The sequence below is a fragment of the Delphinus delphis genome, chromosome 6, assembly GCF_949987515.2.
Source record: "Delphinus delphis chromosome 6, mDelDel1.2, whole genome shotgun sequence".
Lineage (NCBI taxonomy): Eukaryota > Metazoa > Chordata > Mammalia > Artiodactyla > Delphinidae > Delphinus > Delphinus delphis.
The window spans coordinates 8632706-8646016 of NC_082688.1; the positions used below are offsets into that span (position 1 = coordinate 8632706).

General features: G+C 48.5%; 1 protein-coding gene across 2 annotated transcripts in view; it reads right to left on the minus strand.

Annotated features, from left to right (window-relative positions):
* Positions 1-13311, minus strand: part of RALGPS1 (Ral GEF with PH domain and SH3 binding motif 1) — a 329731-nt gene that overhangs the window by 161149 nt on the left and 155271 nt on the right. For both annotated transcript variants that reach the window (XM_060014138.1, XM_060014137.1), the window contains exon 7: positions 11714-11806. In XM_060014138.1, coding sequence (XP_059870121.1) covers positions 11714-11806 — 93 coding nt within the window. The remainder of the gene's footprint in view (positions 1-11713; positions 11807-13311) is intronic.

The following is a 13311-nucleotide window of genomic DNA, read 5'->3' on the forward strand; positions in this document are numbered from 1 at the left end:
TTTCTCTTCTTTTTCTGGTACTCCTATAATTTGAATGTTGGTGCATTTAGTGTTGTCCCAGTGGTCTCTGAGATTGTCTTCAATTCTTTTCATTCTTTTTTCTTTATTCTGCTCCTCGGCAGTTATTCCCACCATTTTGTCTTCCAGCTCACTTATTCATTCTTCTGCCTCAGTTATTCTGTTATTGATTCCTTCTAGTGTATTTTTCATTTCAGTTATTGTGTTGTTCATCTCTGTTTGTTTGTTCTTTAGTTCTTCTCGATCTCTGTTAAACATTTCTTGTATTTTCTCAATCTGTGCCTCCATTCTATTTCCGAGATTCTGGATCATTTTTACTATCATTACTCTGAATTCTTTTTCAGGTAGATTGCCTATCTCCTCTTCATTTATTTGGTCTTGTAGGTTTTTACCTTGCTCCTTCATCTGTGACATGTTTGTTTGCCATCTCTCTCTTTTTTTTTTTTAATGAGTGGGATTGTGTTCTTGTCTTACTGGTTGTTAGGCCTGAGGCTTCTAACACTGGGGTTTGTAGGCTATTGGATAGAGCTGGGTCTTGGTGCTGAGATGACGAACTCTGTGAGACCTCACTCCTATGAATATTCCCTGGGGTTTGAGGTTCTCTATTAGTCCAGTGGTTTGGACTCAGAGCTCCCACCGCAGGAGTTTTGGCCCAGCCCCAGGTTTGTGAATCAAGATCCCACAAGCCACCTGGGGTGGCAAAAATCACAGCAGTAACAAAGTAAAAAATAAAATTAGACTAGGAAACTAACATATATGTTAGGAAAAATAGAAAAATTAAAATATAGATGAATCAACAACCAGAAGGTACATCAGTACCACAATAGTAAAAAAGAGGAGGAGAGAAAAGAGAAAGAAAAAAAGGGGGGAGGCCTTGACTGTGGAGGGCGGGGCTTAAGCAAGGGTGAGGTTTGTGTGGTGGGCAGGGGCAATGCTCAGGACCCACAGGGCTGGAAAAGGCCCTGGGGGCTGTGGGGGTGGAGCTTAGGCTCAAGGAACAGAAGGAGCCCAGGCGTGCCCCCCACCCCTGGTCTCAGAGGGCAAGGGACCTCACCTGGGAGCCCAGCAGGCTTCCTGAGCTCGAGTGTGTGGGGCAAACGCCCTCCACTCCTCTCCCAGAGGGCCCCTCCTGCCTGCCTCTCCTGATCTCCCCAGCCTCAGGGGCGCCGATCCTATCTGGCCTCCACTTCTCCTGCCCCCTCAGTCCCCCTACATCCTACCAGTTCACTTTGGGCTTCCTCCCATCTCCTTGGGCGTCAGAGTCCCCCACCAGCGGCCGGCAGGTGCCCTAGTTGTGGGGAGATGCTAACTCCGTGTCTTCCCACATGGCCACCTTGGCCTGGCAAAGTATGTTTTTGACTTGGCCATTCTGGATACTGTGGACATGTGATGACCAATTTGACTGCTTATTCTACTTTTCCGAATATTTCAACTCAACTTGCCAACAGGGTGCCAATCACAAGCAGCTAAGCATGAACAGTGAATACAAATCAAAGGGGAAAGAATGAGTTGATTGTGGCTGTGTTTGAACAGGAAATTCCTCTGGCCAGCTCTTGCATCTCTGCCGCACGTGACTTGGGGTTCTGGGTGGCTATGTTGCTGGTGGCAGCAGATGCTCCACTGGCCACAGCTGAAAGGTTTATGGTTTGTTTTCTAGTGTCAGGAAGTAGGTGTGAAGTAGGTATGAAACCTTTTGATATTTGCTGCCATTGCCCAAATGCCTCTACTATGTCCTTTGTACTCTGCAAGAATCTCCCTACCCGAGGGATTTCATCAAGTGCCACATTCCCAAATGCAAGTTTTCCTCAAAAACACCCATCGAGACAAACCAAAAACCGTCTCTCTCATCCAAGCTCGGTATCTTCCCTAACTCTAAGGGATCGCTGAAATCCAGGGTTAAAAATTCAAATGACAGTTTAAAATAGACTGACAAAATATTCATTATTATAAAACTAGAGGCAGCGTAATGAATGCTAAAATGATGGATTAAAAAGAGCAGCAGCAAAATGGTTATATCATGCATCAAAAAGAATAAAATACCTGGGACTAATTCTACCTAAGGAGGAAAAAAACCTGTACTCTGAAAACTGTAAGACACTGATGAAAGAAACTGAAGACAATACAAACAGATGGAAAGATATACCGCATTCTTGGATTGAAAGAATCAGTATTGTTAAAATGACCATACAACCCAAGGCAATCTACAGATTCAATGCAATCCCTATCAAATTGCCAATGGCATTTTTCACAGAATTAGAGCAAAAAAGTTTTTTAATTTGTATGGAAACACAAAAGACCCCAAATAGGCAAAACAATCTTGAGAAAGAAGAACAAAGCTGGAGGAATCACACTCCCTGACTGCAGACTATACTACAAAGCTACAGTAATCAAAAGAGTATGGTACTGTCACAAAACAGACATATAGAACAGGCTAGAAAGCCCAGAAATAAACCCACACATTTATGGGCAATTAATTAATCTATGACAAAGGAGGCAAGAATATACAATATAGAAAAGATAGTCTCTTCAATAAGTGGTACTGGGGGCTTCCCTGGTGGCGCACTGGTTGAGAGTCCGCCTGCCGATGCAGGGGACACGGGTTCGTGCCCCGGTCCGGGAAGATCCCACATGCCGTGGAGCAGCTGGGCCCGTGAGCCATGGCCACTGGGCCTGTGCATCCAGAGCCTGTGCTCCGCAACGGGAGAGGCCACAACAGTGAGAGGCCCGCGTACCGCCAAAAAAAAAAAAAATAAGTGGTACTGGGAAAACTGGACAGCTACATGTAAAAGAATGAAATTAGAACATTCTCTAACGCCATATACAAAAATAAACTCAAAATGGATTAAAGACCTAAATATAAGACCAGATACTATAAAACTCCTAGAGGAAAACAGAGACAGAACACTCTTTGACATAAATCACCACAATATTTTTTTAGCTCCATCTCCTAGAGTAATGGAAATAAAAACAAAAATAAACAAATGGGACCAAATTAAACTTATAGCTTTTGCACAGCAAAGGAAACCATAAACAAAATAAAACTGACTGACAAGGGATTAATTTCCAAAATATACAAACAGCTCATACAGTTTAATATCAAAAACACAAACAACCCAATCAAAAAATAGGCAGAAGACCTAAATAGACATTTCTCCAAAGAAGACATACAGATGGCCAACGGGCACATGAAAAGATGCTCAATATCGCTAATTATTAGAGAAATGAAAACCAAAACTACAATGAGGTATCACCTCACACCAGTCAGAATGGCCATCATTAAAAAGTCTACAGGGCTTCCCTGGTGGCACAGTGGTTGAGAGTCCGCCTGCTGATGCAGGGGACACGGGTTAGTGTCCCGGTCTGGGAAGATCCCACATGCCGCAGAGCAGCTAGGCCTGTGAGCCATGGCCGCTGAGCCTGCGTGTCCAGAGCCTGTGCTCCACAACGGGAGAGGCCACAACAGTGAGAGGACCACGTACCACAAAAAAAAAAAAAAAAAAAAAAAAGTCTACAAATAATAAATGCTGGAGAGGGTGTGGAAAAAAAGCAAAACCTCCTACACTGTTGGTGGGAATGTAAACTGGTGCAGCCACTTTGGAGAACAGTATGGAGCCTCTTTAAAAAACTAAAAATAGAGTTGCCATATGATCCAGCAATCCTACTCCTGGGCATATACCCAGACAAAACTCTAATTTGAAAAGATACATGCACCCACTCTGTTCATAGAAGCACTACTTACAATTGCCAAGACAGGGAAGCATCCTAAGTGTCCATCGACAGATGAATGGACAAAGAAGATGTGGTACATATATACAATGGAATACTACTCAGCCATAAAAAGAATGAAATAATGCCAGTTGCAGCAACATGGATGGACCTAGAGATTATCACACTAAGTAAGCCAGAAAGAGAAAGACAAATATATGATACCACTTATATGTGGAATCTAAAAAAATGATACAAATGAACTTATTTACAAAACAGAAACAGATTCACGGACATGGAAAACATACTCATGGTTACCAAAGGGGATAGGGTGGTGGGGTGGTGGCGGGGAGAAAAAAAGAAAAAGAAAAAAGTCTCATAGTGCAATTTCATGTTAACTTGTTCACTAATTATACAATAAAATTGCTGGAAGGACTTCCCTGGTGGCGCACTGGTTAAGAATCCGCCTGCCAATGCAGGGGACACAGGTTTGGGCCCTGGCCTGGGAAGATCCCACACGCCGCGGAGCAACTAAGCCCGTGTGCCACAACTACTGAGCCTGTGTGTCACAGCTACTGAAGCCCGTGCTCCACAACAAAAGAAGCCACCACAGTGAGAAGCCCGCACACCGCAACAAAGAGTAGACCCCATTTGCTACAACTAGAGAAAGCCTGCGCACAGCAACGAAGACCCAATGCAGCCAAAAATTAATTAATTAATTTTTAAAAAATAAATAAAATTGCTGGAGTAATTTTTTTTTAAAGAAAAAAAAAAACAGTTACATCAGAGAGTCCTGTTCTGGAGGAGTGGTGAGTACAGACACACCCCCAGCCCAGCAAAGGGTGGGGGAGCGCTAAAAATTGTCCTTAATCAGGGAAGTGAAAACACCAGAGCTATGTCGTAGGGTGATCACTCCATGGGTGGTGTGAGGAAGACAGTAAGACCAGAAGCAAGGAAACCAGCTAGAAGATGATGATGTTACCAGGTCATAAATCAGAGGGCCTGGCTTACAGTGATGGCAGCCTCTGCCAGCCCATTTGAAAATAGTCAAGAAAAGTTGAAAATAATAATAATAATAACAACAACAACAGCGGCAGCAGCAGCAGCAGTCAATACTTATCTAACCCTTACTATGTGCCAGGCATGGTTCTAAACATTTTTTCATATATTTACTCATTTAATCCTTACCATAAGAGGCAGGTCCAAGGCTGAGCCTGGGAGTCCACACTCTTAATCTGCAAGGGACACTGCCCCTCATTTCTTGGCCTGTGGTCCCCATACCAATTCAGGTCGCGTGTACTGAGACCCAACAGCTACCTGAGGTACAGGCTGGGGCGACAGTTTCTCACAGGAACTTTTTCCCTTGGGGCTTCCCCAGGCTGAGCAGAGATTTTCTGACGAGGGACACTTGCTGGCTCTCTGATTCCTGAGAGTAGCTGAATTCCAGCCCCCCAAGTGCAGACATTGGAACCCCAGCCCCCCGCCAGCTGCACAGGTCTCCACACAGCGCCTTCTCTGAACTCTGCTCGCCGTGCTGACTCTGAGAGCATTCTTTATTTCTAGCACATGGTGACTTCCCTTTCTTGGCTTCTGGTTCGCTTTGCTTCTTGATTTTTAATTTGGTTTATCTGTGTTTGTGTGTTTGAAGCAGGCAGTTGGGAGGGAGGGGCTTTCCCCCTCATCACCCTGTCTACCATATTGCCTCAAAGTCCAAAAAGTCTGCTCAGAGAGTCTCCTGGCACTCACGATCACTTCCTGGAAGCAAACTTTGATTTCTGACACGCCAAGGGTGAGCTGTCAAAGGAACACAGGAGCAGAGGGCTCCGCGGAGCAGGCATAGGAACGTGGGCCTGGGGCTCCAGAGACAGCTGGGGCGAGAGCAAGGAGGCAGCCACCACCGGGGCACAGAGGACATGGATGAAGCTCTCCAAGCTGGGGAGAGCCCCACGGGACAGGAATCGGATTGGGGAAGGTGAGAGCTGGGTCAGAGCCTTGCAGCACACTTACAGCCAGTGGGTAAGAGGGACAAAAGCAGTCAGGGAGGAGCCAGCTGTCAGAACAGCGGGAAGGCAATAAGCCAAGCAAAGAGAGAGTTTTCAAGAAGGGGGTGACAAAAGTTGTGGCAAAGTCAAGGAAGAGGAGGGTGCAAATATCCACAGAACTCATAATTCTGAGAAACAGTGCAGGCAGGGCTGCCAAGGAATGACTGGGGGATGAGTAATCAGAGGCTGCAAATGTCAGTTTCCTCTGCCTTCCCTCCCCCACCTCACCTCCCACCTGAGACAGGCAGCCCATGCCCGTCACCACTTTCTCAACAACATTAGAGGGGCCACTGGGGCCCACATCAGACACAGGGAAGGAGAGGCACTTCCCGCATGAAAGACTAAAATCCAAAATACGTGACGCCACACATCTGCCTTCCTGGGATATTTGCTCAACGACCCTGTGCCCCCAGATGCCTGAAGTGAGAGCCCTGCTCCCAGGAGGGTTCCCCTTCCAGGCCGCCACCCTGCACACCAGGCCGCCTGACCCACCGGCTGTGACTTCCTCCCTACCAAGCTCTTCAGTTTTCACTTTGCTGCTGCAGATGAGTCAAACTCTCTGGATGAATTCAGTAGGAAAGAGCAAATCATGATAGGAACGTGCACAGAGCAAGCAGAGTGTGTGTGTGTGTGTGTGTGTGTGTGTGTGTGTGAGTGTGTGTGTGTGTGTGTGCGCGTGTGTGTATGTGTGTACACATGATGTATAGCATACAACTGTAATTAATGAGTGAATCGCCCATAGTCAGGCATTCCATACCCCCCAGGTCACTCCTCTATAAGTCAGGCTCCTCTTGGGACCACCCTGATCAGAGAAAAGTTTTCACCCTCTTGCCAGCTGCTCAGGCCCCAAACCTAGGGATCGTCCTCCAGTCTCTTCCTTTCTTCATCTCCGACATCCTATCCAGCATAAATCCTGCCACCACTGTCTTCAGAATGCCTCCCCTTTCAGCCTCCTTCTCTCCATGTCCACTGCCACCTCCCCGATGCTAGCCAGCATCACCTCACTCCTGGATTCTGCCCTAACCCTCTAACCTGGCCTCATTTCCACTCCGGCCCCCCTGCAATCCCAATCTGCTATTCACATAGTAGCAACACTAATTAAGAAAACAAAAGCAACTCTAAAGCAGATCATGTCTGTCTCCTGTTTAAAACCCTTCACTGCCCTCAGAATAGAACCTAACTCCTCTCTGGGCTGAGCCCTTCCCAGACGGCCCCGCCACCCGTCCACAGCACCCTCACAATCTCCCCCAGGCCTGCTGCGCTCCAGCCACACTGGCCTTGGAGTTTCTTCCACCGTGGCCTCTGCACTGGCTGTGCCCTCATCTTGGCCTGGCCGGCTCCCTCTTGTCACTCAGGTCTCAGACAGGCCTTCCCTGAACACCCAGTCAGTCCCTATCGCATCCTCCTCTTTTGGTCTCCGGCATCACTTTTATTCCTATCTGACAGCCCTTGGTTCGTGACTTCATGCATTCAACAAACATTTATTGACCACTTCTTGCACCATCCAGACTAGGCACATGTTTATTCTCCCACAAAAACGTGTCTGTCTCCCCTGGATAACATAAAAGCCCATGAAGACAAGGGCCTTGACCATAGCCTCGGGGTCTGGCATGGAGCAGGCGAGGAGGTGTTCAATAAATATTTGATTTGCAGAATGAATAAGAGCCACACAGTATCTGTGCTCAGGAAATCAGAATTGGCCAATAGGACTTCTTGCCTAGGTCTCATGGCTTTGAGGCAGCCAATATTCCAAAGCGGGCCCAGTGTTGGGATAAATCAGACCCTATCTGCATTTTTCCAGGCCAGCAGAAGGGGACTCCCTCCCTGTTTGTGCATCTAGCCAGCATTTATTATGGGCCTACTATGTGCGAGCCTATGTGCGAGGTCAGCCTCTGCCCTGTCCCAGCTCACCCAGCTGCTGGTACTCAGCAGCCAGCCATGGACAGGCCGACAGGCTGCCCTGCCTACCAGCTAATGACCAGCTGGCCCTCACTGAAGGCCATCCATAGTGAAACCACGCAGCAGGTCTCTTCCCACACCTGTGACCCCCTTCCATCCAGGTTTCCCAGATATCCAGGGTTTCAATGCAACCCCAGTGACTGCAATCAGGGAGCTGGTCATACACTGTCCCCAGGGGCCTGTGTGCCAGCCTCACTTCTCCAGCCCCACTTCCCAAGCAGTGTGTGTGCCTGCTTTTCCCTGCCCTGTGCCCAGCCTGATTCCAACATCAGGTTCCATCATAGACAAGTCATCAAGCAAATGGCCAAGAACATGGACTACGTGTCCATCAAGGCAAAGCTACATCACATCGGCTCTGGCACTCATCAGCTCCATGATCTGAGACAGGTCACTACAACTCCTGGAACCTCAGTTTCCTTCTCTGCAAAACGAAGACTATTAAAGTTCTGACCTTTGGGGCTGCTACGGCTGGTGGACCTGCTCCTCCCTGCTCTGCAGGGTCATGAGATTTCACCAGTCCCAGATCAAGGGACAAGTCGGGGGAGGGGAAGCAGCAAGTTTTTGGCAGCGTTTCAGTGGCTAATCTCATTACTGGGAAAAGAAGTAGCAAAAGGCCACAATTCGGCACAACAAACATATACAATTCAAACGACCAGTGTAAACTCAGTCGTTTGGGATATGGAGAAAAAATCAGACTGCACCAAGAAGGAAGGTGATCAAAGAGGGAGGCAGACCTGTAAACAAAACTGCAGAGTAGATGCCCTCTGTGCTCTGTCACAACAGGTGTAGAGAGAGTGTCAGGAATATAGTGGCATCGTCGATTCTGCTGGGCTGGGGGGATTTGGATGAAGGAGAAAGATGGCGAGTTTGGCCCCCACCATTTCCCAACTGCTCTGCACCAATCACTGTCCTTGGACTAACAGGACAGGTGGGCGAAAGGGGAGAGTCTGGTCTGAAACAGGCTGAATGGTGGGTTTACCCAGAACAAACAGCTCCCCACACATGACCTCGGAGATGTCATGCTGAATCCACACGGTGTGTATCACCTCCTCTCTCCCTGACACAGCCTTTGGCAGTTGCCATTCTTATCTCCCAGGATGCTGCATCTCCCCATCTTTTGCCTTGCTAAGTGGCCCTCTGTAACCAAGGAAATAGTCCTGGCTCTCAGCCCTTAGGAGGCAATGGGAGATTTCTCACAAAAAGAACAGTTGTTGTTTCCCTGGGTCCCCCGTCCTTTGGTGACGTGTAACCGCAGCTTCCTGTCCTCTCCCTGGCTCCCACCAGCTAGATGCCAAGGTCAGCGGCCAATCCCAGGGGACCAGCGGAGCAGCGGAAGCCATGGACTAACCAAGTAGTAAGTGGCCAAAAGGCAGCCTTCAAGGCCTGGCTGCAGCTCTCTGGCTCTCTGGCTGTGTGTCCCCTCCCTGGGGCCCTCCTCTGACTTCCCTTCCCCAGATCAAGGGACAAGCAGGGAGAGGGAAAACAGTTCTTTTCTGGCAACATTTCTGTGGCTAAGCTCACTACCAGAAATTAATGGCAAAAGAAGGGTGCGCTTCAGAGGCCAGCAGCCAGGCCAGCAGCAGCCACAGCCAGAACAGAGGCTCAACGGCCTGGGCAGCACCCAGAGTCTGCTGATGTCACCCTTAAAGTTCCTGTTAGAGCACTGTGTATAGAGGAGACAAAACAATAAACGGGCCCGCTCTCTTGTTTTGACTGACAAGGCATCACTGGAACTGTCCTTGTTGAGCTCCATGGGGTGTGGTGGGTAAGCGCAGGGACTCCGGAGCCAGACTGCTCCGGTTTGATTCCCGCTCTGCCTCTTAGCTGGGGAACCCTGCATAAGTCATCCCACCTCTCTGTGCCTCCTCTTGACGGTGGGTAGCTGTCAAGAGGAAATGAGGGGACTTCCCGGGTGGCGCAGTGGTTCAGACTTTGCGCTCCCAATGCAGGGGGCTCAGATGTGATCCCTGCTTAGGGAACTAGATCCCACAGGCATGCTGCAACTAAGAGTTCATGTGCCACAACTAAGGAGCTGGCGAGCTGCAACTAAGGAGCCCGCCCCCGCGACTAAGACCTGGCACAACCAAATAAATAAGTAAATAAATAAATAAATTTATTTTTTTTAAAAAAAGAGGAAATGAGTTAATACAGGGAAAGCTTTTACAGCAGCGCCTGGCAAATCTGTAAGGAAGAACAGCTGACCCACGTAGCCTGGAAGGGAGTTAGGTGAGGAAGCTCATGCTTTCAAACGGGTCCTGGGTGGATATTTCATTCCAGGCTCTCTGAGGAGCTGTGGGAGATTTATCTTCATTGCAGCAAAGACCCACCAATGGCAGTGATGATCCGGCCACCCTGGCACAGGACTCTGCCGAGCCACAAGGAGCAGTCCTGGATGTTGTTCTGGCCCAATGCTGCCCCACCATCCTGGGCAAGGCACAGCATCCTGAGGAGAACGCTGGCCAAAGCTCCACGGATGGGCCCTGCCCATCCCTGAGTGGGTGGCATCTCTGTGCAGGCCCCTCATGCTGACTCCCTGCTGCCCTCACTGACTGTGCCACTTATGGGGTCACCGAGAGTCCCTGTGTTACTGACAGTAAGGTCTGTGTACCGTGAGATTCATCATTCCTTCTTCTGGGCCCACACAGAGCTCCCAGCAGTCCAAGAAACAATAGCAGCACCTAAATGATGGAAAATTCATTTGAAAAAGAATCTCCAAGCAACTTTTGAAAAAAGCGTCATGGCTCAGATGGACTCAGGGAATCACAGGGCTGGCAGCAACCACAGAGACCAGTGGCTTCCAAACTTGCTTTGACCTCCAAAGCCACTGCTCAACTGAAGTTCACCCAGAAGCTCAGGACATAAAACTGATGCAAACAGAGCTGCTCTGGCAGAAACCGTGCTCTGGAGGTCTGCTTGGTGCCCTCCGTCCTCTCCCCCAGCCCCTGCTGGCCCCAAGTCAGTTCCAAAGAACCCCTGGGCTCCACAAAGCACTAACGGAGAACCACAGATCCAGGCCAACCTCCCTAAGTAGATAAGAGGAGACGAGTCCCACAGAATCACTCTGCACAGACGGTGCCTGAATGCAGACCCAGTCTTTTGACTCCAGGCTAAAACCTCTCACTCCACTTTGCTATGGCTTGATCTATGGAAAATTGCAATTTAAAGAAACAAGGCTCACTTCTGACAACCTACAACATAATCCCTAAGTATTTTAAAGGCCCCTGAACTAGCCAAGTCTGAAACAGAGCCCAGCCCCGCAGACTGGCAGAAAGAAGTTCGGAAGTGAGTTAGTTGCAGAAGCACAGCTGACAACTCCATACAGTTTCCTTCAGTTCTGTGGGACATAAACAGGTCTTGAAAGGCTTGGGCTGTGTGGCTGTGAGAGACCCCAGACCAGGCGGGCCAGGAGGTGAATGCTAATGAGTGATGGAAATAGCAATGACTTCCCCCGTCAGGCGCGGTGCCAAGCTAAGGAGGATAAAGAGGTCTGAGATATTTTTAAAGTATTTTTACAGCAGAAAACTTTCCTACAGACTCAATTATATAACTGTCAGACTCCACCTCTGGGCTGAAATTATCCATGGCCTTCAGGAAAAAAACATTATTTTTCCCTACATGAGGGTCACAGGTTCCTCCAAAGAAACTCTTAGCTGCACAGCCAGCAGCCCAGCGCAACTGCAAGGCTTCCCAGGGGCAGTTTGAAGCGGAGGGCAGAAGTCATGCCACTGACCCCGCCATCATACATGATGTTGTCAGGTCCAGAAGGGTCCCCGGCCACGCTGGCTTCCTCACAGTTTCCCTGTCCCAAAACGAGGCTGAGGTCACTGAAGGAGAGAGAGTGGCCAGGGGACACTTCATTAACCCACAGTCATCCTCCGTCGTTGGCAAAGGGCAGACTGAGAAAGGCTTCTGGGGCTTAAGGCATGGAGAACTTCACCAAAGAAAGGACGGCCCAAACCAAAGGAACAGACTTAGGAAGATTAACTTACAGCCCAGGTTTTTGTCAGCCTGAAGATGGGTGCACTTTGTAATGCTGACACCACAGACATGAGAGAATGAAGGTTGTTGAGTTCTAGAAGTTTCTGAAAAGAAAAAAAGATATGGAATAGATTATTTTGCTGCTATAAACAACAGAACAAAAACATGTTCAAGTATTACCAAATACTGTCATATTTATGAAATTCAATTACACTTAAAAATATCTCATGTAGAAAATACAGTTCTAGAAAGTTCACAGAAACCATATGCTCTTTTTCTTTCAGATTGTCAAAAGGTGAGTCTGCATCTAAAACATTTGCAAAATTCCATAAGCTGACCAGTCTGGCTGCTGGACAGAAACATGGCTCGGGATGAGGTTTGATAATGTCCTTTCTGTTCTTTTTTTAGATGAATCTGAACTGTCCCAGCAGGCCTTTGTAAACTGAAACCTCCGCTGTGCCAACAACATCAACATGGGTCTACTGAGATTACCTTCACACCCGGAAGCGGGAGGCTGGGGAAAGATGTTATCAATCTGCACGATCTCCTCAGCTGGGAGCACGGAGCTCCAGCTTCCCAGCCACTTGACCATGCTTCTCTGAACCAGGCCCCGAATTAGTGAGAACATTTGGATTTAATTCCATCTCAGACAAGTTCCTTACCACAGAGGGCAACAGAAGGAGACACAGGTGAGGGTGAGCGCAGAAAAATGTAATTGCTCTGCTCTTGGTTTTATGCTGAGGGAAACCTGCCAACAGGACCCGGGTCCCACTTCTCACTCCCAGGAGTCGGTGAAACTTGTGTAGCCGGCAGGCTCCACAGAACCAAGAGGCCTGGTTCTAACCCGGGTTCCCACTACTGGTGTGTTCTGTGGCAAGTTACCTAAGCCTTCTGAGCCTCGACATCTTCATATTTAAAATGAGGAAGGTAATCACAGCACCTCTGCTGCGTGGGATGGTGCACATAAACTGCTAGACCAGTGCCTGGCACCCAGGAGAGCGGGCAGTGTGGCGTGGGCTGCTTGTTCTTTGTCAGGAAGACTTGTCCCCAACCCCACCCCACCTGCATGTTCCCACGGCAGCCTGTGCATTTCCTCAGCCCACTGGACTGTATTTGCTTGCACTTGCCCCTCTCTCACCCTGGACTGTGTGTGCCCTGAGAGCCGGGATGAAGCAGTATCTACCATCATATCCCTAGGACCTAGTACAGCACAGAGCAGGGCTTAGTAAAATGAACAAATCCACGAAAAGCCCTTATGCCTAGTCCTCACGGCTCTGTTCCTACCTGGAGATTTCTCCCTTACCACACAAGTTAATACTGCATTTCATACATCTTGTAATATTCCCTAATCGTTTGCTGTGTGTAATAATAGATTCTGAGTGAGCTGAATTTCATCCTTTGTATCTGAATGGCTATGCCTGTCACAGAATTTCTTTTAGAGGTGAAGGTTCTCTGGGAGATTATCTAATCCACCCCTTTCCCATTTTATAGATGGGAAACCAAGGCCCAGAGAAAGGAGGAGGCTCGAACAAGAACATACCCAGGGCACAGCGCCAGCGTGATGATCCACCATCGGAAGATGGCAGAGCTTAAGGAGGAATCGTTTTGG